The sequence below is a fragment of the Myotis yumanensis genome, unplaced genomic scaffold (assembly GCF_028538775.1).
Source record: "Myotis yumanensis isolate MYYU_CA2020_CCGP unplaced genomic scaffold, mMyoYum1.0.hap1 SCAF_6, whole genome shotgun sequence".
Classification (NCBI taxonomy): Eukaryota; Metazoa; Chordata; class Mammalia; order Chiroptera; family Vespertilionidae; genus Myotis; species Myotis yumanensis.
This window is the reverse complement of record NW_027223757.1, coordinates 72702944-72729472: the sequence shown is the minus strand read 5'-3', so window position 1 is coordinate 72729472 and position 26529 is coordinate 72702944. Positions and strand designations below refer to the sequence as shown.

Genomic DNA, 26529 nt, shown 5'->3' with positions numbered 1-26529 from the left:
ACAAGAATTTAAATCCTGGAATTGTTATTTATCCCTTGGCAATTTATTTGACCTTGGTTTACTTCAGTTTCCCATTATAGCCTGTTTGTTCAGTGGGTAGAGCATTGGCCTGTGGACTGAAGAGTCCCAGGTTCAGTTCTGGTCAAGGGCACATGCCCAGGTTGCTGGTTCAGTTCCCATTGTGGGGTGTACAGAAGGCAGCCAATCGATGATTCTCTTTCATCATTGATGTTTCTCATCTCCCTCCTCCTCTCCCCTTTTCTTTAAAATCAATAACAAAATATATTAAAAAAATAAAATAAAATGGGAACAATAGTACCGATCACAGAGTTATTGTGAGAATTAAATCTAAAATGCTTTTACAACAGTTCCTCACATGGTAGGTGGTTAATAAGTGTTAATGGTTAGATACAGCATGATTAGAGAATATGCAAGTAGATTTATAGGTAATCTAACTAGAAAGATTTAGAGACTCTTAACAGTCTGAAGTATATAATTTAGTGGTTTGCACTGGCCTGCTCTGCTGCCTATTTTGTAAATAAATTTTTATTGGAACATAGCCATGCCCATTTGTTTACATATTATCTATGGCTGCTTTCATGCTACAGTAGCAGAGTTGAGTAGTTACAATAGAGACTGTTTGGGCTATAAAGCCTAAAATATTTGCTATCTGGCCCTTTATGGAAAAAGTTTGCCAATCCTTGATCTAGGTGGCAATAAATGCTTTATATTGGCATATATTAAGTACTAATTAAATGTCTGCTCAAAGTAATGTTATTCACTGAACAAATATTTAATAGGCTTCTCTTCATTTCATACTGTCCAGTATGGGGCAAAAGTAGCTTTACAGTTGTGAGTATGAGAAACAGTTTATGTTTGTATTATTTTTTATTTATTATTGTACTAGAGGCCCGGTGCACAAAAATTTGTGCACTCAGGGGGGGAGGGGGCTCCCTCAGCCCGGCCTGTGCCCTCTCGCAGTCTGGGACCCCTTGGGAGATAACGACCTGCTGGCTTAGGCCTGCTCCTAGGTGGCAGAGGGCAGGCCCAATCCCTAGGTGCAGCCCCTGGTCAGGCTCAGAGCAGGGCCGATTGGGGAGTTGGGGCGCAGCCCCCTGTCATGCACAGAGCAGGGCGGATTGGGAGGTTGCGATGCCACCCTCAGTCACGCTCAGGGTAGGGCCGATTGGGGGGTTGGGGCACCACCCGCTGTCACACTCAAGGCAGGGTCGATGGGGAGGTTGCGGCGCCACCCTCTGTCACGCACAGAGCAGGGCCGATCAGGGGGTTGGGGCGCTGCCCCCTGTCACGCACAGAGCAGGGCCCATCAGGGGGTTGGGGAGCTCCCCCCTGTCACGCACAGAGTAGGGCCGATAGGGGAGTTGGGGCACCGCCCCCTGTCACACACAGAGCAAGGCGGATCAGGGGGTTGGGGTGCCGCCCTCTATCAGAGCAGAGTTGGGGTGCCGCCCTCTATCAGAGCAGGTTGGGGTGCCGCCCTCCCACAGAGCAGGGCCGATCAGGGGGTTGGGGCGCCGCCACTGTCACACTCAGGGCAGGGCCGATGGGGAGGTTATGGCTCTACCCTGTCACACACAGAGCAGGGCCCGTGGGGGGGGGGGGGGGGATTGGGGCGCCGCACCCTGTCACACACAGAGCCGCAGGGCGATCAGGGGGTTGGGGAGCTCCCCCCTATCAGGCACAGAGCAGGGCTGATCAGGGGGTTGGGGCGCTTTCCCCTGTCATGAACAGAGCAGGGTGGATAGGGAGGTTGTGGCCCCGCCCCCTGTCACACACAGAGCCGCAGGGCGATCAAGGGGTTTGGGCACTGCCCCCTGTCACGCTGATCCCGGTGCTGGGAGGCATATTACCCTTTTACTATATAGGATAGAGGCCTGGTGCACGGGTGGGGGCCAGCTGGTTTGCCCTGAAGGGTGTCCTGGATCAGGGTGGGGGTCCCCACTGGGGTGCCTGGCCAGTCTGGATGAGGGGATGATGGCTGTTTGCAGCTGGTCACACACCCTTCAGGGTGGGGTCCCCACTGGGGTGCCTGGCCAGTCTGGGTGAGGGGCTGAGAACTGTTTTCAGGTTGGTGGGTGACTGAAGCTCCCAACCGCTCCTTTTTTTCTTTTCTTTTTTATTCTGGGCCAAGGCCTCTGCTGCTGAAAGCAGGTATCTGGTTCATTTGGATTCTATAATCGAAACACTGTATCATCTCCAGCTCTGAGATCCCGGCCAGCTGAAAGCTGGTTTCTGGGGTTTTGTTTAGCTTCTATATTTGTTCCAATGTTTCAAACTGCCAGCCTAGAGGCCGGCAAGGCAGGCGGGGAACGTTGGAGTCCTCCGTCACTGAAGCAAGCAAGCCTCATGTTCGCTTCCAGCTGCCTGGCTGCCTGCCGCCATCTTGGCTGGCAGTTAATTTGCATATCTCACTGATTAGCCAGTGGGAAGGGTAGTGGTCGTACGCTAATTACCATGTTTCTCTTTTATTAGATAGGATTATTCTCCATATGAATAACTATCCTACTTTGCCCCACCCTGTAAAAGAAAAATTGGGGGGAAAAGTACAAAAGTTTTTAACCAATGGACACAGACAACAGGGGCTGAGGGCATGAGTGGGGGGATAGAGGGTAATGTGGGGATAAAGGACACATATGTAATAACTTAATCAATAAAAAAAATAAAAAATCATTAAAAAAGAGTACATAAGTTTAAAAATGCAACTAATCATATCTCCATTCCGAGATTTAGCCATTGAATTTAATATATTTATTTTCAGCCTTGTTCCCCTCTGCAGATAAAGTTACACATATCTTGATATTAATCTTTGTTTATATTGGTCTTATTTGTTTTATACTACTTGGTGGCTTGCTTGATACCAAAAGTATGTTTCTACTTCATTAAAAAAGTGGTTAGTGTTTCTATTGACTTTAATGAAATGTATTTACCATAATTTACTTAACCAGTGCCCTATTGTTGGAGATATAGGTTGTAGTGAACTTTGTGCAGATGTAGATAACATTAGATCAACATGTTAGAGCATGAACCTTTGTTTTGGGACCTAGATGTGGAGTTCCAAGGATAAAGGGTAATCAGTACTTACTGGTCACTTATGTCAAAATTTTTTCTCAAGGAAACCAGATTAGTAATCATAGTTGATTGATTTTTTTCTTAATATCTTTAGGAAAAAGTTGATTTTCAGCATGCTCATGGGTTGCAAGAATTGGAATTTATTCGAGGACATTCTGATACAGAAGCAGCAAGACTGTGTGTGGACCAGTGGCTAAAAATGCCAGGTACTCTTTAGAGATGAGTGGAACATGAAGGTTACCTAGCTTCCCTACAGTTTTAAGACATTATGTTCATTTATTCGGTTGCTAATGAATATATAAAGTATTGACACTTAATTTTAGTGAATCTTAATAATGGCCTACTTTACCAATTACTTTCCTACTTTGGCAAACGTATATTTTGAGTGTAAGTAGTATAGGTCATTCTTGAGCTCATTAGACAGTGGTTCTCAACCTTCCTATTGCCGTGACCCTTTAATACAGTTCCTCATGTGGTGGTGACCCCCAACCATAAAATTATTTTCGTTGCTACTTCATAACTGTAATTTTGCTACTGTTATGAATCGTAATGTAAATATCTGATATGCAGGATGTATTTTTATGGTTACAAATTGAACATAATTAAAGCATAGTGATTAATCACAAAAACAATATGTAATTATATATGTGTTTTCCGATGGTCTTAGGCGACCCCTGTGAAAGGGTCGTTCGACCCCCAAAGGGGTCGCGACCCACAGGTTGAGAACCGCAGTATTTAGATATTGCTTATTTAATAATTTATAATTTCATAGTTATTACATGAAATAGTATATGTGTCTATGGGAGGCTGTGTAACAGGTCACTTGAGGTCAGGAAAAGCTTCTCTGAGGAAATGGAATTTAAGCTGAGATTTAAAGGATGAGTGTTTACATATTTGTCAGTGCAGCCTATGTAGATATTCTGTAAGTGTCTACATGGGAGGCTCATCTAAAGCATTGGGTAGCCTCTTCTTCACTAACTCTTTGCAGACCTGACATTCCTGGAAATCTCACTGTAAAGCATTTTCCCTTACTAGATAATTTGGTGGAATTTTTAAAAGCTAGTAGAACTGTTCCACCATGGCAACTTTTCTAGTCTGTCTTGTAGAAGACCCACTAAGCCCTTAAAGCAGCGGTTCTCAACCAGTGGGTCGCTACCCCTTTGGGGGTTGAACGACCCTTTCACAGGGGTCGCCTAAGACCATTGGAAAACACATAGTTTTGATGGTCTTAGGCGGGTCCGCCCACATGTAGATACGCCCACATACGAGTATCGGGTATGGTGACATCATCGCGCCAACCCCATCACATACACCCTGTACAATTACAGGTGTATATGACAGGGTTGGTGCCATAATGTACTTATGCAGACCAGTCACACATGTGTAGAGAGCAGCTACTGTGTAGAAAGCAGCTGCTGTGTTGAAAGCAGCAGTATTGGAGGTAAAATGACACTTCATGAATTATAATTACTGGGTAAATATAAAATCATGTACTGTAATATCAATTACTGCAAAAAAAAGTATCTGTACTATGGGAACTTAATCTGGATGCTGATCGGTCTTTTTATATTCAGCTGTGGTTGATGTGAATACTGCCCCCTTGTGATAGTAACAGGTATGTAAAAAACAACAGCACAGAGAATGGTAAATCATAGGAAACTTTAATGAACTGTATTAACTGAACTATGCCATGTATCATCTTTTGTATTATTAAAGGTATTGTTATATATTATTTTCATTAGCAAATCATCCCATGACAATGGATTGTGTAGAGAAGAACGTTAAGAAAAGAAAATATAGTGAGGATTTTTTACAGTATGGTTTTACCTCAGTAATTACAGCAGGAATTAAGAAACCGCAATGTGTTATTTGTTGTGAAGTTCTATCAGCCGAATCTATGGAGCCAAACAAACTAAAACGCCATTTTGATAGCAAGCATCTGAGCTTTGCCGGCAAGGATACCAACTATTTTAGAAGCAAAGCTGATGGACTCAAGAAAGCTAGACTTGACACTGGTGGCAAGTACCACAAACAAAACATAGCAGCCGTTGAAGCTTCATATTTGGTGGCACTCAGAATCGCCAGAGCTATGAAACCTCACACCATTGCTGAGGATTTACTGTTGCCAGCGGCCAAAGACATTGTTCAAGTTATGAAGATGAATTTGTTACGAAATTGAGTGCAATTTTCTTCTCTAATGACACTGTCCGCAGAATAGATGACATGTCTGCTGATATTCTTGATCAGTTAATCCAGGAAATTAAATCTGGTCCACTTCCAATATTTAGTATCCAGCTTGATGAATCTACAGACGTCGCCAGCTGTTCATAGTTACTGGTTTACGTGAGGTATATTAATGATGGTGACTTTAAAGATAAGTTTCTTTTTTGCAAACCTCTTGAAACGACAACTACTGCACGTGATGTATTTGACACAGTTGGTTCATTTCTGAAAGAGCATAAGATCTCTTGGGAAAGGTTTGTGGTGTTTGCATAGATGGTGCTCCAGCTATGCTAGGATGTCGATCTGGATTTCAACGTTTGGTACTGAATGAGTCACCAAAAGTCATCGGAACTCACTGTATGATTCATCAGCAAATATTAGCAATGAAGACACTGCCACAAGAGTTACAAGAAGTAATGAAAAGTGTCATAAGTTGTGTCAATTTTGTAAAGGCAAGCACTTTAAACAGCTGACTGTTTTCGCAACTGTGCAACGAGTTGGATGTGCTGAACAATCCTCTGCTATTTCACACTGAAGCAAGATGGTTGTTGAGAGGAAAAATTTTAAAACGTGTTTTTGAGCTTTGTGATGAACTCAAAACGTTTTTTAATCAGAAAGCAAGACCGCAGTTCGAAGCACTTTTCGGCGATGAAAGTGAACTGCAAAAAATAGCTTACTTGGTTGACATCTTTGCCATCTTGAATGAGTTAAATTTATCACTGCAAGGACCAAATGCAACATGCCTCGATTTGTCTGAAAAGATCCGATCATTCCAAATGAAACTTCAGCTTTGGCAAAAAAAATTGGATGAAAATAAAATTTACATGTTGCCTACCTTATCTGCTTTCTTTGAGGAACATGACATTGAACCAGATAAAAGGATTACGATGATAATTTCTGTGAAAGAACACTTGCACATGCTTGCAGATGAAATTTCATCGTACTTTCCAAATCTACCTGACACGCCATTTGCACTTGCCAGAAGCCCATTCACAGTCAAAGTTGAAGATGTTCCTGAGACAGCACAAGAGGAGTTCATTGAACTTATTAACAACGATGCAGCGAGAACTGATTTCTCTACAATGCCAGTTACAAAATTCTGGATCAAGTGTTTGCAGTCATATCCTGTTCTATCTGAGACTGTGTTGCACCTTCTTCTTCCGTTTCCAACAACATATCTTTGTGAAACAGGGTTTTCCAGCTTGTTGGTTATCAAGTCTAAATACAGAAGTAGACTTGTTGTAGAAGATGATCTTCATTGTGCTCTTGCAAAGACTGCCCCGAGAATTTCTGATCTGGTGAGAAAGAAGCAATCTCAACCTTCACACTGACATTGGCTTTTTACGCATACTGTCGCAAAATGTAGCAATGTAGTTTACTGTTGTTATATTAAGACTATTACCCATACTACACCATGCTTCAAGACAAAATTTCATTTATTTGTAATTAGAAATAAATATTTCACAATATATAATTACATATTGTTTTTGTGATTAATCACTATGCCTTAATTATGTTCAATTTGTAACCATGAAAATACATCCTGCATATCAGATATTTACATTATGATTCATAACAATAGCAAAATTACAGTTATGAAGTAGCAACGAAAATAATTTTATGGTTGGGGGTCACCACAACATGAGGAACTGTATTTAAATATATATATTTTATTGATTTTTTTACAGAGAGGAAGGGAGAGAGATAGAGAGTTAGAAACATCGATGAGAGAGAAACATCGACCAGCTGCCTCCTGCACACCTCCCACTGGGGATGTGCCCGCAACCAAGGTACATGCCCTTGACCGGAATCGAACCTGGGACCTTTCAGTCCGCAGGCTGACGCTCTATCCACTGAGCCAAACCGGTTTGGCGTGAGGAACTGTATTAAAGGGTCGCGGCATTAGGAAGGTTGAGAACCACTGCCTTAAAGGCTTGAGATATCCACATAACCTTAGCTGTGGATTTAATTCAGCAGGAGGTTTAATTGCAAAAAGTCATTAGAAATATCTATCTATTTAGAAATGCATGCAGTGCTCAACTTTGAACCTGGATATCTTGTTCTAAAGTTAGTTTTTAGAGGGCTTTTTAAAAATAGTCAAACTACCACTTATAAAATAGAGTTATTTGTAGATATTTTGACACTTGACCACTCCCTGAAGCTGTATTTCCTTATTGTCACCTAATCTGTTTGTGCCTGGCAAATTCCAACTTCACCCCATCCTCCTTTTAAAAGCCTTTTCCTCTTTTTTCCTTCTTACTTGCCTGTGGAAATAGCTCCACAGGTAATACTCAACACTAGAGGCTGCTAGGTTTACTAGTATTTATTCTACACTAGAGGCCCGGTGTACAAAAATTTGTGCACTCGAGGGGGGGGGGTCCCTCAGCCCGGCCTGTGCCCTCTCGCAGTCTGGGACCCCTCGGGGGATGTCCACCTGCTGGCTTAGGCCTGCTCCCCAGGGGTTCAGGCCTAAGCTGGCAGTCAGACATCCCTCTGGCAGCCCGGGAGCCCTCAGGGGATGTCCACTTGCCAGCGGGGACCAGGCCTAAGCTGTAGTCAGACAACCTTAGCGCTGCTGAGGAGGCGGCCGTTAGCCTGGCTTGTGGCTGAGCAGAGTTTCCCCTGTGCGAGTGCACTGACCACCAGGGGGCATCTCCTGCATTGAGCATCTGTCCCCTGGTGGTCAGTCTGTGTCATAGTGACCAGTCATTTCCAGTTGTTCTGCTGTTAGGGTCAATTTGCATATTATCCTTTTTATGATATAGGATAGAGGCCTGGTGCACGGGTGGTGGCCGGCTGGTTTGCCCTGAAGGGTGTCCCAGATTAGGGTGGGGGTCCTGCTGGGGGTGTGGCCAGCCTGGGTGAGGGGCTTATGGCTTTTTGCAGGCTGTCCACAGCCCCTTCAGGGTAGGGGGGGTCCCGCTGGGGTGCCTGGCCAGCCTGGGTGAGGGGCTGAGGGCCGTTTGCAGGCTGGCCACCCCCACAGGCTGGAAGCAGGTATCTGGGATTTATTTATCTTATATAATTGAAATTTTGTAGCCTTGAGCAGAGCCGAGGGCTTGCTAGGGCAGGTGGGAAGCTTGGCTTCCTCCGTTGCCGGGGGCAACCAAGCCTCCTGCTCGCTCCAGCTCCGTGGCCGCCACCACCATTGTGATGGAGTGATGGTTAATTTGCATATTACTCTTTTATTAGATAGTATAAGTTTGGTTGCTTAGTGTTCTTTGATCCCACAATGCTTTATTCATTTTCCATATAGTTTTTACCCTGTGCTCTGTGGCAATGGAGACCAATGCTTATTAATCCTGTTTTTGTCAGTGCCTAAAAAGAATGCTCAGCATAGAGATGCTCAATAAATATTGGTTGAATATTTTACCAAAGGAGGCTATATAAATGTTTGCACATGAACACAGAAAATAAGCCTAGAACTTGGGTTCCAAATGTGATTTCATTCAGCTCTATAAAAGAATTGCTTGATATTCCAAACCTATTTTAGCAAAAGTGACTCAGAAATTAAGGTAAATGGTTTTGCTTTTTGGAGTGTTCTTTTAAGGCTATGGTTATTTTAAAAATATTTTTTGAGCCCAGCTGGCATGGCTCAGTGGTTGAGCATCAATCCATGAATCATGGCTCTATTCCCAGTCAGGGCATATGCCTGTGTAGCAGGCTTGATCCCCAGTGAGGGGTGTGCCCCAGGCAGCTGATCAGTGATTCTCTCTCATTATTAATGTTTCTATCTCTCCCTTTCCCTCTCTGAAATCAATAAAATATATATATATATATAATCTTTTTTGATAAGCATTCATTTCTCAGTAGTTGTTAATGATTAGCTCTTTGGTTTCACCTTAGCTGCATCAGAATCAACTGGGAGCTTTTAAATACATGCCTGGGCCTCACCCCAGAGATAATTAGAGCACCTGTAGTTTTGAGAAGCTCCCTGGATGATTGTGATAGGAAAATGGACTGAAACTACATGCATGAAATTATGCAGGAAAGGGTGTGTGATGCCCTTATTTAACGTGCAAGTTTTATTGACTTTTTTTGAGTGAGGGCTTTATCACATCTAAGATCTCTTCTAAAAATCATTTATCTCATATGAATCTAACACTTTCAAGTCCTGTCCAGAATGGTTAGGGGCCAGTAATATGCCCCTTTAGGCCTAATCCCTGGCCTTCAGATTGTCAGAATATTTTAATTCATTGTAAATTCAATGCATGAGCATCTGTTTGTATATCTACCTGAGCAGGCCAAGTGGGAACAAATGAGGCAGTTAACTGTGTTTTTACATATCTTTAGGTCACACCTGGTTCATCAGTGGCTGATAAGCTTGAACCTGGAGTTTAGGTCTTTAGTTTTGCTCTTTTCATGTGATTGTTTCATCTTTTTTGCTTGGTCCTTGCAACACTGTAAAACTGAAAGTTGGGATCTATTGCTAGAACAGCTGCTTTAGTTTTGGGCTATATTTAGTATGGGTATTTATCTTTCCCAAATGGGCTTTAGAGAATGTCAGGATCTTTGAAGAGTGTATAGCTGAGGAAAACAGAGATGACAATGTATCCTTTAATTTTAAAAAAGTGAGATTCTACTTCTCAGTAACATTAAGGGACTCAATCTATTCCAAAGTATCCAACGATTATAATTCCGTTTTTGATTAGAAGTAGTTTAAGTACTTTATTTATAATTACTCTAACTTTAGAAATCTATCTTTTATAGACCTTTACAGTTAGGCCAGTTTGCATAAATTTTAATACTTAATAACTTAAAAACTGCACTCTATACCAGCGGTTCTCAACCTGTGGGTTGCGACCCCTTTGGGGGTCGAACTACCCTTTCACAGGGGTCACCTAAGACCATCGGAAAACATATATAATTACAAATTGTTTTTGTGATTAATCACTATGCTTTAATTATGTTCAATCTGTAACAATGAAATTGGGGGTCACCACAACATGAGGAACTGTATTAAAGGGTTGCGGCATTAGGAAGGTTGAGAACCACTGCATACTATTTAAGGAAAAGAGCTGTTCAAATTTCTCTGTACTTTGCCTTTCCATGGGTAAAGCTTATTTTCTTTCAACTGATTGTTTTCTCTATTAGCTAGAGCCTCTGTTTAGCCAAATAAAGGTCATAATGTATGACATCTGGAATGTGGATGGACAATAAATAGAAATTGTCCTAATTCTGACTGCATTAAAAATTTAAAAATAAAAAGGCATATTGTCATTTACTGCCTCCTTATGATTAATGCTGTACTGTTCATTGTTTGTTGGCAGAACACATTTATAAGTATTTGGGAGCTTTTAGTAGTGGTTCCCCCCCCCCCCCCCCCCCCCCCCCCCCCCCAGAAGGACTAAAAGAGCAGAAAGGCAGTTGAAACCTTAAGCATATATAACTATTTGGAGATCTTAAAACTAGATGATGTTAAAAGAATAAAATTCTCTAGTTAAATGCTTAAGGGCTTTGTAGAAACTGCCATAAAGATGAATACCCACCCTGGCTAGTGTGGCTCTGTTGGTTGGAGTGTTCCATACACCAAAAGGTTGTAGGTTTGATTCCCAGTCAAGGCACATACCCATCCAGGTTTCGGGTTCCATCCCCCATCGGATGCATGCGGAAGGCAGCCGATTGATGCTTTTCTCTCACACATTGTTTCTCCTCTTTCTTTCTCTTTTTGTCTCTTTCTCCTCCTTCCTCTCAAATCAATTTTTAAAATAGTATTTAAAAAAATACCTAGTTTTCTCTTGTATGAAATATTTAAGACATCCCATTGAAACAATCCACAAGAAATAATAATAAAAGAGAAACAATAGTCAAACTACCTTTATGTTAGAATCCTCCTGGCAATTTTACAATTCTTTATTCATACAACATAATTCTAAATTTTCCATTGTATATCATGTATTGGGAGTTCCATGGGAACAAAATTTGGCAAGGGTTTTAGTCTCAAAGATTGTGTGATTGTAAGACCAAGATTAGAAAGAAAGAAAGAAAGAAAGAGAGAACGAGAGAGAGAGAGAGAGAGAGAGAGAGAGAGAGAGAGAGAGAGAGAGAGAAAGAGAAAGAAAGAAAGAAAGAAAGAAAGAAAGAAAGAAAGAAAGAAAGAGAGAGAGAGAGAGAGGGAGGGAGGGAGGGAGGGAGGGAGGGAGGGAGGGAGGGAGGGAGGGAGGGAGGAAGGAAGGAAGGAAGGAAGGAAGGAAGGAAGGAAGGAAGGAAGAAAGGAGGGCGGGAGGGAGGGAGGATGAAGAATGAACTAGAATAAGAGGGAATTAATTAAGAGAAGGTAATGATGGGCAAACTATTTTCTAATTGACTTTGAAAGGAGAAAAAGGGAAAAGACAAAATAGGATAAATTGGAAGAAGGGAGATAACAAGTAAATCTCTACTTTGTGTTCTATAAATGTTATTACTGAAACCTGTATTACTTGATGTCCAGGTTGGAGCTGATTGATCAATAGCTGGATTCCTCAGAAAGTATCACTTATTCTCCTTCTCTCCTTGTCATCTCCACTTCTCTTGCCTTTTCAGTTTATTGTTTAATATAATTTTTATAGAACTCAGATCCTCTGTAATGTAGCTATGCCTTATAATGTGTTTAAGATGGTTAAAAGAGAAAATAAGAGAAGAAAAGATCTTTGCAAACTTACACAAATGAAAAGAAGAGAGGTATGGGTTCTGTAGAGCAACTGATTTTCTAATGCATTTGATCTTTGATATTTCTTGGGTGTTGAATTTAAGGAAACAGATTTTTTTTCCTCAAGAGAAGGCTAATTGGAGATGTTAACTTCTCTTCTTTTCCCAAATAACTATTTACTTTTAGGTTACTATATCTTTTATAAGAAAGTTTATAAATATTTAATTATGATGCATGTGGTTGATTTTTCATTGTTTTGTCATAATTTTGAATACCAGTCCAAAGGACAAGTATCTGAAATAGAGACTTAAGAATTTGTATCCAATGATGTAGGACTCAAAGCAGGAACAATTAATTCTGGAACAAAAAGCTCATTCCGAAGAGGAGGAGGCCAAATGCAGGTGTCTGGAAAAGCAATTTCATGTCCCATAATGCACTGTAACAAGGAATTTGATAATGGGCACCTTCTCTTCGGACATTTGAAAAGGTAAGTGTGATATTCAGAATAGTGGACACTGAAGGTCAAGTGAGTTACAAAGTGATTTCATAAAATGAAAGCATGTTGTGCCTCTGCCATTGTAATTACAGCTTTATATTTTAAATTCAAATTGTTTTGTGTTATTAAGATATAATTATTTACAATTACATCCCTTAGTTGTCCTGGAAGGTTTGGTGAAGTTAGATTCTTCTAGTGATATTTTGTCTTTAAAGACATGTGGCCTTTAAATATGTATTTATTCCTAAAATGTCTCATAAAATTTTGAATAGAATTTTTGCACTGCTATGCAATTGGATCAGTGTTAGAGAAATCCAGCCCATAAATGCAAATTTCAAAAGACATAAAGCACTTACAGATATTTAGTCTAGCTAATATGACATTGCAAAATAAATGCTAAAGGCAAATAAAATATAGTCAAATTAATGATAAATATTTTGCTTATGAAACACATCTTATTAACCTACTGCACTTTTGAATATTAGAGCAAGAGAAAGTAAATATCAAGGAAGACAGTATTAAAGTCATTAAACATTTTTATCTTTACAATCCCCTTCTAATAGTTTAAAGATATCTCACCCTACTTATGCCTTGCCTTACCAAGAGAGATTTCTAGAGGGAGATTCAGTGGTCTGTGAATAAGTGGGCAGCATACTGTATCTGAACTATTTTAAAAAATCTTCAAGGCAGTTTAAAATGACACAAATTTTTAATTATGTTAAATGAACATTAGAAAGATTAAAAGCCATTTTTAGGAATCGGGTGTGTCAGAAATCTTGACTTGAGTATTTTTTCAGTGGTTCATTTTAAATTATTTGTGAACTTTATGGTAAATAAGGCAAAAGAAAAGATGATGGCTCTGTAGTTTTCAAACTGGAAATGTACCAGTTTGGCAAGACATGCCTGAATCTATTTTATTGGATCTTGAGTACTTTTATGAAATCTTAAACTAACTGTAGGTCACTGTCTGAAGAGATTGCAAGCCTTATGGAAACCACTTGATATTTCTTAGTAGAAAAGTGTGAGTTCTGAATGTGTGTATGTATGTTTATTTAGCTTAACAAATGAAACTAAATAGTTTTCCCCTAGAATGTGAGCTTTTCTAATGTTACCTTTCTTTTGCCAAGTAGGTTTGATCACTCTCCATGTGATCCAACAATTACACTACATGGACCTTCCATCAATTCCTTTGCTTGTGTAGTATGTTATAAAAATTTTGTTACTCAACAACAATATAAGGAACACCTTTTTTCTAAGGTAAGAACATGTCCTAAGTTAAGAGTAGGCATTATTTTTCTTGCTGCTCGTAAGCTTGCAATCCCCAATGATATACATAAGGATCAAAATTCTGATTGTTTATGAAGAGCAAAATTATTTGGAACATTAAACTGTTGAGGGCAGGCAAACTTGATAGGTGAAAACCAGCAGTCCTGAAGATTACCATAGAAACCCTACTTTTTATGGAGTTGCTTTATGAAATTAACGTACCTTGTTTAAGATGCTCTGTGAGTTAGTCACATGATGAGAACTAGAACCTTCTTAAGTCCACTGCTTTTCACTGCATGTTGAACTGTTGGAGCCATATAGTGCCTAACAATTCTTTTATTAACGTTAGTATTAAGAAATAGATCTAGGGGGGGACAAAGAGACTCATGTAATACTTTAAACAATAAAGAATTTAAATTAAAAAAAAAGAAATGGATCTAGTACTTAGAAGGCTGTGCTATGTAACTCTTATTGTTAAATCTCAAGGGACATATATAAATTCTTGTAATGTAGAACCATATTTGATATTAGATATAACTCTCAACAAATACTCCTTATTGCTTAGTCTTTGGAGTGTGTCACAAAGACCTTCTTTCCTTTAAACTAGTTTCCTTTAAACTAGTATGCAATTGCCTATCTTGAATCAGCCAGAAGAGGTCGCTAGAAGATCGTATACCACTGCTTTCTATTTTATAAAGATCACATTCTTTAATGAAAGAGTGGAATTACCCACAGTTTGCATTATTTGTCTTTCCCCTTTTTCTTTCATCTCCAATTTCTTCCATCTGGACTAGTGCTTATCAAACTTTAATGTGCACCTGAATCACTTGTTAAAAAATGAAAATTCTGACTCAATAGATCTGAGGTGGGGCCTTAGATTCAGGATTTCTAACAAGCTTCTATATCAGCGGTTCTCAACCTGTGGGTCGCGACCCCTTTGGGGGTTGAACGACCCTTTCACAGGGGTTGCCTAAGACCATCGGAAAACACATATATAATTACATATTGTTTTTGTGATTAATCACTATGCTTTAATTATGTTCAATTTGTAACTATGAAAATACATCCTGCATATCAGATATTTACATTACGATTCATAACAGTAGCAAAATTACAGTTATGAAGTAGCAACGAAAATAATTTTATGTTTGGGGGTCACCACCACATGAGGAACTGTATTAAAGGGTCGCGACATTAGGAAGGTTGAGAACCACTGTTCTAGATGATGCCAGTGCTGCTGGGTCACACTTGAGTAGCAAGTCTAGTGTTTCTTTCTTTCTTTTTTTTTTTTTTTTAAGTCTAGTGTTTCTTGAACATTAAAGTCATCCAATGGGTCTGGCACTAGATAGCTTCCTGCCTTTCTCCCATTTTGGTGGTGGTAGTGGTGGTGGTGGTGGTAGGTGTACTGTAAGCTTCAGTGTGCCTCAAGGTCACTTGCAGGTCAATAGGTACTACCACTGTTTCTCATTCTGTTCCAAGGCCATTCTGTCATCAAAGGTTATTTTTTCCCCTTGCTAGCCTATTCTTCCCAGCCCTAGGAAACCAGTTAACTACTTTCTGTCTCGTTGGTTTTATCTTTCCTGGACATTTCATATAAATGGAATAATAGAATATGTGCCCTTTTTGTGACACTTACCATAATGTTTTTAAGGCTTATCTGTGTTGTAGAATGTATCAGTACTTTATTCCTAATTAAAAAAATATATGTGTGTGTGTGTGTGTGTATATATATTTCAGAGGGAAAGGAAGAGGGAGAGAGAGATAGAAACATCAGTGATGAGAGAGAATCATTGATTGACTGCCTCCCACATGCCCCGCCTCCGGAGATCGAGCCCACAACCTGGGCATGTGCACTGGGACCCTTCAGTCCATTGTATGGATATATGCCACATTTTGTTTATCAGTTCATCTATTTGATAAACACTTGGGTTGTTTTCACTTTGGCTATTGTGAATAATGCTACTACAAACAAGCGTGCAAGTCTTTGTGTGGATATATGTATTCACTTCTCAGGTGACTATTGGGTCATATGGTAATTATGTTTACTTTTTTTAAGAACTGCCAAATTGTTATCTAATTATTATACCATGTCACCTTCCCATTAGCAATGTATGCAGCTCTAATTTCTTCTTATTCTTTTTATTTTTATTAATTTTAGAGATAGAGAAACATCAGTTTGTTGTTTCACTTATTTATGCATTCATTGGTTGCTTTTTGTATGTGCCCTGAACAGGGGTCAAAACCATAACTTTGGTATATCAGGACCATGTTCTAACTAACTGAGCTACCTGGCTAGGGTCTAATTTCTTTACATCCTTGTCAGCACTTATTATCTGTCTTTTAAAATAGCTATTTTAGTGGGTATGAAGTAGTATTTTATTGTTGTTCTAGTATACACACACACACACACATATATACAAAGTTTTATGATGTATGTTATTTTAATGTAACCAGAAATATAATAGTAAAAATAAATTTAGCACTTGAACTTACCAGATATTCTGTTTCCCATTCTTTTCTCTAGTTTGTAGATGGTATTTGCAAATATATATCACTTATATAACAGTTATATTCCAGTAAAATTTTATGTAGAACCACATTTTTGTTTTATTGAACAAACCATTTAAATGAGCATTATATGGAATACATTTATAACTCAGAATTTAACTAAAAATTATTTTATTTTTTTAGTTTAGAGGTCTTCATTAGGGGTCATTTGTATAAATTGGTGGTTAATAAATGCTTGTAGTGCTCTTAACTTTTAGAACCTTCTAATGAAATACAAAATATCTTCCCAGTGTAATCTTTTGTGTGGCACTTGCCAAATTAAAATGGGATGAGAATAGTGGAAAGAGCATAGAATTTGTAACCAAAGATATAAAGCTGTATTTGAATGGTAGTTTTGTCTCTTCTCTGGTAACACCTTGGTTGGAGGAATGGTAATTTTGTTGACTTAATCTAAGTTTCAACTTTCTTATTTATAAATGAATAAATTAATATTCCATGGGATTATTATAAGAATTAAATGGAAAAGCACACTTTGAATCCTAATGGTGCTTGCTTGACATGTATTTAATATAAATGTAAGTTTACTGTTCCTCTTCTAGTTGCATCTCATAACACTACACAAACTGCTTTGATATCCCTAATGTAAATTTAAGATAGTAAATTTAAGAAGACACAACTTTTAAGGCTATTACTCTAAAGACCATTAACAAATTTCAGGATAAAGAAGGCTCTTACTAAGTTTGGAAACTTAGATGCTAAAAAAGACATACCTGTTTCACTACATCAAAATTTTAAAGTGAGCATATACAGAATTCATTAACAGATGTTTGAAAATATTTGCAAAATAGAGGATTGAACAAAGAGTTTTGATAATGAAGTTGACCAAAAGGAGAGAAAACAAAACATTCAAATATGAGGATAAAGAATATGAATAAGCATTCTACAGAATTGTATGAATAAATGCTCAAACTCCCTAGTAGACAGGAAATGCAATGAAAGTAACAATGAGTATCACATCATCTGTCAGACTGCAAAAATAATAGCTATTGCTGCCAGGCTAGGAGATACGTGAATTGGTAGAGCCATTTTGAAAAGCAACCATATAACATCTTTTAATACTCAAAGAATAAACCTTTCAACCCAATAGGACCACTGATAATGAGAGAAAGCACCTATAAATAAGGATATATACTCAAGGATGTTTACAACATTATTGTTTATAGTGGCAAAAAATAAGGCCTCAAAATGAATACTTGACTAAATCATAGTAGATCCAAAGATGGAGTAGTTGACAATTATTAAGAAGAATGAATTAAAGTTATACCAGTTGCGTCTTAGGGCTTTCCTTTAGATATTGTGGAATAAGAAAACTAAGAGGCAGAAGATTCTGTAAGTTGAATGTATTTGATAAAACAATGGTAATCCCCCTTGTATGTTTGTTTGTATATGTAAATTATTAAGCACGGAGCTATTTATGGATAAATACATATTTGTAAACAAAGGTTATATTGCAGAGTAGATTGAACAAAGCAAAACTTTAGAAAAAGTGTATGTGATGTGAAAACATTTATGTATTTATATAATATTGCATATGGGTATGTATGTAAAAAAGGAAAAATACATAGAAAGCAAATATACTTGTATATTTATTGTCACAGAAAGATAGTTATAATTGTTTTCAAGGAAAAAAATTTAAAAATTTTGTATATGGGACCTCATTTATGAGAAAAGCTCCATTGTTCACTCAGGGAAGAAGTTTTCGTGTTAAAAACAGATCGAGAATATTCCAGATAATAAATATCTTGAAAGTTAATTTTAAGAATTTGAATATTGGTTGATTTTAGTTGTCTATAATTCATCTTTGCCTTATGTTTTAGGAAGCTGCAGATGATGGACATAAAAGCAACCTTCTTCCTCAGATTATTCAGTGTTTTGCATGTCCAAATTGCTTCCTTCTTTTTAGCGGCAAGGATGAGTGTTTGAAGCACATGTCTGGAAAGAATCATTTCCATCAGCGTTTTAAACTGGGTGGTATGTTCTCTGAAAATTATTAAACCACTTTAATTTTTGCTGAGTTTCCATACTTCTGAGATAATTTTTGAGGTTTCTTATCCTCACTTTAGTATGCAAACTGTGAAAGTGAAACATTTTTAATTCTTTTTTTAAAGAAAAGATTCTCAATACTTATCTGTACCTAAGAATAAGGTTTACTTTGAGAAATGAAAAGAAACTTGGAAAGAAAACATTTATTCAGAATAATGTTTTTGCATACATGATATCTGGGAATTTGAGTGGTTTTCAATAACTTTTGCACTTAAGGCTAGAAAATGCCTTTCAGATTTTATGTAAATATCTTTTGCTTACTCCAGCTGATATTGAGGAAGACAAAAGGGAGGAAATGTTGGGTTACTCTACTCAAATCTTTGCAAGTTATAACTTTTTTTTTTCAGATGACAGGAGAATAGCATATCCAATATCATTTCCATCTTTTGCAAAGAAACTTTTGATCTCTCTGTGCAAAGATGTTCCATTTCAAGTTAAGTGTGTGGCCTGCCACCAGACACTGCGTTCCCATATGGAGCTCACTGCCCATTTCAGGTTTGTAAGGGAATTCTGCCCAATAAGCTCTTCACCAGTGGGATTCAACAAATAACGCTCTATTCCATGTTTCTCTCCTTTTGAAACAAGAATGTGCATTTGCCTGGAAATTAACCAAATTAGCATAATGAGAGAATTAGAGTTATGGAAGAAGTGGATATATTGATATTGCTGTGAATATAAAACAAGCCAGTAGTTCTAAGTTTGTGTGTAATTTTTCTCTGTGTGTTCTGTGAGTGTTATATATAAGGAAGGAGAGGGTTAAAATAGAACTATGGCTTTAAGTCAACCAGAATGGAACATATCATATGTATATGAAAGATCAAATTTCATGAAAGGCCAAATTTATCTTAAGAAGATTTCAGTATGATTTTTTGTCTTTACAAAGGAAATTATCAAGCAGTATACAAAAGGAGAATAGTGTAATGACCCCTATATACCTTTTGCACATGGCAGTGTGTTTTATTTATATTCTCATCCCTGTAAATTATGTTGAAGCAAATCATGTCATTTTATCTGTAAATATTTCAGTATGTGTGCATAAATGATAAGGGCTCTTCTCTTAAAAATTAATACCATTATCATACCTTAAAAAATGAATAGTTTTTTAATATCATCAAATACCTAGTTAATGAATTTTCTTGATTGTGTCATGAAGTTTTTTTATATTTCGTTTTTTGGAATCTGGATTCAAACATAGTCTGTATAAAATTTTTTAAAATTGATTTTTAGGGTGAGAAGAAGTGAGAGAGATAGAGAGATGGAAACATTGGCTGCCTTTTGGACGCCCCTACTGGGGATCGAGCCCATAACACAGGCATGTGCCCTGACCTGGGATTAAACCAGTGACCTCTTGGTTCATGGGTTGATGCTCAACTGCTGAGCCACACTGGCTGGGCTACAGTTGTACAATTTTAACTTTCACAATTTGACAAATGGATACTTCTGTTTAACCTATACTTTTATCATAATACTAGAGGCCTGGTGCACAAAAATTCATGCACTGGGGCAGGGAGTCCCTCAGCATGGCCTGCACCCTCTTGCAGTCCGGGACCCCTTAGGGGATGTCCACTTGCCAGCCTAGGCCCACTCTCCAGGGTATCGGGCCTAAGTTGGCAGTCAGACATCCCTCTGGAAGCCCAGGAGCCCTTGAGGGATGTCCAACTGCAGCTTAAGTCCGTGGGGAGTGGGCCTAAGCTGCAGTCAGACATCCTTAGCACCTCTGAGGAGGTGGGAGAGGCTCCCACCACTGTGCTGTGCTCGCAGCCATCAGCCCGGCTTGTGGCTGAGCTGGGCTTCCCCTGTGGGAGTGCACTGACCACCAGGGGGCAGCTCCTGTGTTGACTTGTCTACCCCCTGGTGGTCAGTGCACATAATAGTGACCAGATGTTCTTGGTCATTCTGCTGTTAGAGTCAATTTGCATATAACCCTTTTATTATATAGGACTAGAGGCCCGGTGCACAAAAATTTGTGCACTGTGGGGGGGGAGGTCCCTCAGCCCTTCCTGTGCCCTCTCACAGTCTGGGACCACCTGCTGGCTTAGGCCCACTCCCCGGGAGATCGGGGCCTAAGCTGGCAATCAGACATCCCTCTGGCAGCCCAGGAGCCCTCAGGGGATGTCCACTTGCCAGCGGGGACCAGGCCTAAGCTGCAGTCAGACATCCTTAGCACTGCTGAGGAGGCGGGAGAGGCTTCTGCCACCACGGCTGTGCTGGCAGCCATCAGCCTGGCTTGTGGCTGAGCAGAGCTCCCCCTGTGGGAGCGCACTGACCACCAGGGGGCAGGTCCTGCATTGAGCGTCTGCCCCCTGGTGGTCAGTGTGTGTCATAGTGACCAGTCATTCCCAGTCATTCTGCTGTTAGGGTCAATTTGCATATTACCCTTTTATTATATGCCTGGTGCATGGGTGGGGGCTGGCTGGTTTTCCCTGAAGGGTGTTCCGGATCAGGGTGGGGGTCCTGCTGGGGTGCCTGGCCAGCCTGGGTGAGGGGCTGAGGGCTGTTTTCAGACTGGCCACACCCCCTTCAGGGTGGGGGTCCCTGCTGGAGTGCCTGGCCAGCCTGGGTGAGTGGCTGATGGCTGTTTGCAGGCTGGCCACAGCTCCTTCAGGGTGGGGATCCCTGTTGGGGTGCCTGGCCAGCTTGGGTGAGGGACTGATGGCTGTTTGCAGGCTGGCCACCGCCCCCAGCCACCCAAGCTCCCAGTGGAGGCTGGCTCGAAGCAGGTATCTGGGATTTATTTAGCTTCTATAATTAAAACTTTGTTGCCTTTAGCGGAGGCCACAGCCAGCCAGGGCAGGCAGGAAGCTTGGCTTACTCCATTGCCGGGGCAACCAATCCTCCTGCTTGCTCCAGCTCTGTGGCTGCCGGCCGCCATCTTGGTTGGGTTAATTTGCATATAGTCGCTCTGACTGGCTGGTGGGCTTGGCTTGGGGCTTAATGAAGTTACAGTCAATTTGCATGTTTCTCTTTTATTAGATTAGATGTTACCTCTCTGGGAAGTTCCATTGTGTCCCTTCCCAACTTTTTCCACCCTCTCATTTCCAGGCAATGTTTATTCTGATATTTTTTATAACTTACATTAGTTTTATCTCCTCTTCAACTTTATATAAATGGAATCATATAGTATGTACTCTTTTGTATTTGTCATAGTATCTGTGAGATTGATCCATGTTGTTCAGTACATTGTTCCTTTTTACTGATGAGTAATACTGTATTCTATTGTATGAATATAGCACAGTTTGTTTATTCATTCTCATGTGGATGAACAGTTAGATTATTGACAGTTTTTAGCTATTCTGAGTAAAGGTACTATGTACATTTTGTACAAATCTTTTTATGAATATACTAGAGGCCCGGTGCACGAAACTCGTGCATGGGGGGGTGGGGTCCCCTCAGTCCAGCCTGCACCCTATCCAATCCAAGACCCTGTGGGGATGTCAGTTTAGGCACCTCACAATCCTGGCAGTCAGACATCCCTCTCACAACCCTGGACCGCTGGCTCCTAATCACTCACCTACCTGCCTGCCTGGTCGCCCCTCACTGCCTCTGCATGCCAGCCTGATTGCCCCTAACTGCCCCGCCTGCTGGCCTGATCGCCCCTAATTGCCCCCTGCTGCCAGCCAGGTCTCCCCCAACTGCCCTCTCCCTGCCGGCCTGGTTGCTTCTAACTGCCCCCCTGCCAACCTGATCACCCCTCACTGCCCCCCCTGCCAGCCTAATCACCCCTCAGGCCCCCCGCTTCCAGTCAAGTCGCCCCCAACTGCCCCCTCCCTGCCGGCCTGGTCGCCCCTAATTGCCCCCCCACCCACTGGCCTGGTCGCCTCTTACTGCCCCCATATGCCAGCCTAGTTGCCCCTAACTGCCCCCCACTGACGGTCTGGTCGCCCCACGCAGCCTGCTGTTCAGTCGTTTGGTCGTTCCTCACTAACCCCCCTGCCATAATTGTGTATTTAGTTTTATAAGAAACTACTAAACATTTTAGTGTGTATTTCCAGCAGCAAGATAGGAGAATTCCAGTTATTCTATATCCATGCCAAGATTTGGTGTTGCCAGTCTTTTTCATTTTAGCTATTCTTTTGAATGTCTGATTGTGGTTTTTAATCTGCATTTTCCTGATGAACAATGATGTTAGGCACTTTTTCATGTACTTAGTACCATTCATTTATCTTTGTGAAATATCTGTTCAAGTCTTTTGCCTATTTTAAAAATTAGAATGTTTGCCTTTAAATGTGAGTTGAGGTTCTTTATATATATTCTTGATATAAATCTTTTGTCAGGTATATGTACTATGGATGTATTCTCTTCCAGTCTGGTGCATATTCATATTGTTAATTGTGTCTTTTGATGAGAAGTTTTTAATCTCATTAAGTGTAATTTATAGATTTTTCTTTTCTTTTATAGTTATACTTTCTCTGTCTTGTCTGAGAAACTTTTGCTTATTCTTGTTTCAGGAATATATTTTTTTGTTTACTTCATTTTTTAATAAAGTTCAGCTTTTTAAAAGCGTTTACGTTTATTTCTGTAATCTATCTGTGAACAAATTTTTGTTGATCTTTAAAACAACCAGCATTTGATTTCACTGATGCTTGATTCTCTGTTATTTTCCCATTTTTTACTTTGTTGATTTCTGCTTTTTAAACTTCGGGTTTAATTTGCTTATCTTTTTCTAACTTTTTTTTTGTATCCAAAATATATTTATTGGCTTGGTTTCCTACTCTTCTTGATCTGAGATGCTTTTAGTGCTGCTTCCTTCTGAAGGAGCATCCTTCTATAAGCCTTGCTTTTCTTCCTGTTCTGACAGAGAACAGTGGAGCAACCAACACACAAAACTACTTGTTGTGCGTGGTTAAAGAAGGTGGTGATTTTATAGCATCCTGGGCTTTTCACATCCATGAAGGAGGAACTAGGGCTCTGCGCCAGGCACTTTTTGTGTTTCCTCGTCTCCTCTCTGGAGAGGGAAGAAGATTCTTTTGTGAGGCATGTTGTTTTGGGGAGGTCGTCTCCGCCAGAAATGGGTTTTATCCTAGCTTTTTAAGGTAGAAGTTTAGTTTGACTTCAGACCTTCTTTTTTTATATAAATATTTAAAGTTAAATATTTTTGTCTAAGCATTGTTTTACCTGCATTCCTCAGATTTTTATAAATTGTTTTTATTTTCATTAAGTTAAAAATATCTTATTTTTTCTTTTAATATTTTCTTTGACCCATAGATTTATTAGAAATGTGTTGTTTAACTTGTAAAGATTTAGGGTTGTAATTTCCAAATACTTAGGGATTTTTTTTATTATTTCTTGTTTTCAGTTTAATTCCACTATAATTAAAGACCATACTTGATAAATAACTTCCCACTTTTAAGATATACTAAATATATGGGATGGTAGCAGGTCTGTTCTCTTTGGAGTTTAGTAGTGAAAGGAAGACAGTTGAAGCACAGTTCCATTTTTCTTTTTCCCTAGAGAAGATGATTTATTTTTAGTTAATTTTTGGAATAGTGTTTCTCTTAGTTGAGCCTGATTCTTTAATATAAAAGTAACTATGGACATGGCATATTCCTGACATAAAGTAAATAAATCAGTTCTTAAGGAATGGGTACCAGGTTATTATTTTTTTTTTAAATATATTTTATTGATTTTTTACAGAGAGGAAGGGAGAGAGATAGAGAGTCAGAAACATCGATGAGAGAGAAACATCGACCAGCTGCCTCCTGCACATCTCCTACTGGGGATGTGCCCGCAACCCCGGTACATGCCCTTGACCGGAATCGAACCTGGGACCTTTCAGTCCGCAGGCCGACGCTCTATCCACTGAGCCAAACTGGTTTTGGCGGGTACCAGGTTATTGAGAATCTTACCATAGCGTTCCTCCCCCAGTTTAATTATCATAAAGAAATTATTGCTTGTCTGATAAGGTCCTCTGTCAGTGTATTTGATTCTGTTCTTAGTTTTTAAAAGTTTGTCTGATTTTTAAAAAATCTTTTGATTCTAGTTTTACCCGTTTGTATATAGGATAGAAACAGACAAAATGTAGGTAATACTCAGGTACATTGTACTGATAGAATATTATATGCATCTTTACTGAGAAATATCTTTTAGTGCTTATGTATATGTTGTTTATTTTATAATTCCTACAATAAAAGCAGAGATACTGCATTTAGAAAATATTTATGAAAGAGTATTTCTTATCCATTTTATTTTTAAGTCTTTTTTAATTGAATTTATTGCAGTGTCATTGGTTAATAAAATTATATAGGTGTCAGTATAGAATTCTATAATACATTACCTGTATGTTGTATTATGTGTACACAACTCCAAGTGAAGTCTCCTTTCATCACCATTTACCCCAGTCTTCTATCTCCCCCTACCCCCCTTTCTCTCTAGCAGTCACCATACTGTTGTTTGTGTCTATGAGTTTTGTTTTGTTTTGTTTTGCTTAATTCCCTTCACCTTTTCTTACCACTTTAGAGTTCGTTGTCGGAATGCTGGTCCTGTAGCTGTAGCTGAGAAAAGCATTGCCCAGATTGCAGAGAAATTCATATTAAGAGGTTATTGTCCAAATTGCAACCAAGCCTTTGTGAATGAAAGCAGTACCCGAAACCACAAGCAAAATTTAGGACACAAAGTCCGAATTATTAACTCAATGGAAGAATCAGTCTTACTTTATAGCTACATCAGTGAAGGGAACAAATCTCCTTCTGACTTGAATCTATTGCTAGATCAATCGAAATTTTCATCACTTAAAAGAACTATGTCTTTCCAAGAATCTAGCTCACAAGATTGCAGTACCATTCCAAAAAAGAAGATGAACTTAGAAGGTAAAAGCCATGAAGGTACGGTTTGTGTCCAGGAAGGAAAGTCAGTTGTTAAAACCTGGTTTTGTGAATGTCATCAACGATTCCCAAGTGAAGATTTAGTAGAAAAGCATGTTTTCTCAGCAAATACAATGTGTTATAAGTGTGTGGTTTGTGGAAAGGTTTGTGAAGATTCAGGTGTAATCCGTTTACATATGAGCCGGATTCATGGAGGGGCACATTTAAATAACTTTCTTTTCTGGTGTCGAACATGCAAAAAGGAGTTAACAAGGAAAGAAACTATCATGGCACATGTCACTGAATTTCATAGTGGTCACAGGTATTTTTATGAGACAGATGAGGTAGAAAGTGAAACTTTGCCATCATCCTCTACAACATTGGGGAGTAATTTGACTGTTAAGAATCCTTCTTCAACTATTCCTATCGTTGATCATTCCCCATCAAACAGTCCTCCTAGGGGTAAATGGCAATGCCGAATCTGTGAAGATATGTTTGATTCCCAAGAATGTGTAAAACAGCATTGCATGTCTTTAGCAAGTCACCAGTTTCATAGATACAGCTGTGCCCATTGCAAAAAGACTTTTCACAAGATAGAAACACTTTACCGACATTGCCAGGATGCACATGACAATGAGATAAAGATTAAGTACTTCTGTGGGCTTTGTGATCTAACCTTTAATGTGGAAGAAGAATTTTTGAGTCATTATAAGGAGCACCACAGCATTGATTATGTGTTTGTGCCAGAAAAAACTGAAATTTCAATTAAAACTGAGAATGATTTTCCTGTGCTAGAGACCAGTAATCTGTTAACCTGTGGTTGCCGTGAGAGTTACATCTGTAAAGTCAACAGAAGAGAAGATTATAGTAGATGTCTCCAAACGATGCTGGATAAAGGTAAATTGTGGTTTCGCTGCAGTTTGTGTTCAGCAACAGCACAGAATGCAGCTGACATGAACACTCACATCCATCAAGTGCACAGCGAAGCAAAGAGAGTGGAGGAGGAGCAGCAGTATGTAATCAAGTGTGGCACCTGCACCAAAGCGTTTCATGATCCTGAGAGTGCTCAGCAGCACTTCCACACAAAACATTGCTTCTTACAGAAACCCAGTGTGGCGCATTTTGGATTTGAAAAAACAAGCCCGTACAAGTTTGCTGCCAATGCCTCACGTACAGAGAGAAAACTGAAACAGGCGGTAAGCTATCCAAAAAATTCAGACATGGAGAAAGAAGCCGAGAATGACCTCAGCTGTCAGAATATAGGTATGCTTTACCACTCTAATGTCTGTGCAGGTTTCTATATTAATGTAGAAATGTGTATTATAGCCATCATTTTTGTGAAAACTGATGATTCAGTTTTAAAGCAACAAGCATGATTGGATGAAACGTTAGTTAATTACTGTAGCATATACTAT

General features: G+C 39.4%; 1 protein-coding gene and 1 pseudogene across 2 annotated transcripts in view; one reads left to right on the top strand and one right to left on the bottom strand.

Moving 5' to 3' along the window:
• The window catches only part of ZNF451 (zinc finger protein 451), a 94044-nt gene that overhangs the window by 33606 nt on the left and 33909 nt on the right, over nucleotides 1–26529 (top strand). For both annotated transcript variants that reach the window (XR_011471862.1, XM_070418332.1), the window contains exons 5-10: nucleotides 3185–3296; nucleotides 12275–12428; nucleotides 13568–13694; nucleotides 18089–18242; nucleotides 18662–18809; nucleotides 24771–26377. Coding sequence is in view for 1 of the 2 variants with exons in the window: in XM_070418332.1 (XP_070274433.1) it covers nucleotides 3185–3296; nucleotides 12275–12428; nucleotides 13568–13694; nucleotides 18089–18242; nucleotides 18662–18809; nucleotides 24771–26377 (2302 nt within the window). In the remaining variant the exon portion in view is untranslated. The remainder of the gene's footprint in view (nucleotides 1–3184; nucleotides 3297–12274; nucleotides 12429–13567; nucleotides 13695–18088; nucleotides 18243–18661; nucleotides 18810–24770; nucleotides 26378–26529) is intronic.
• LOC139013173 (small ribosomal subunit protein eS27-like) lies at nucleotides 23048–23269 on the bottom strand (annotated as a pseudogene).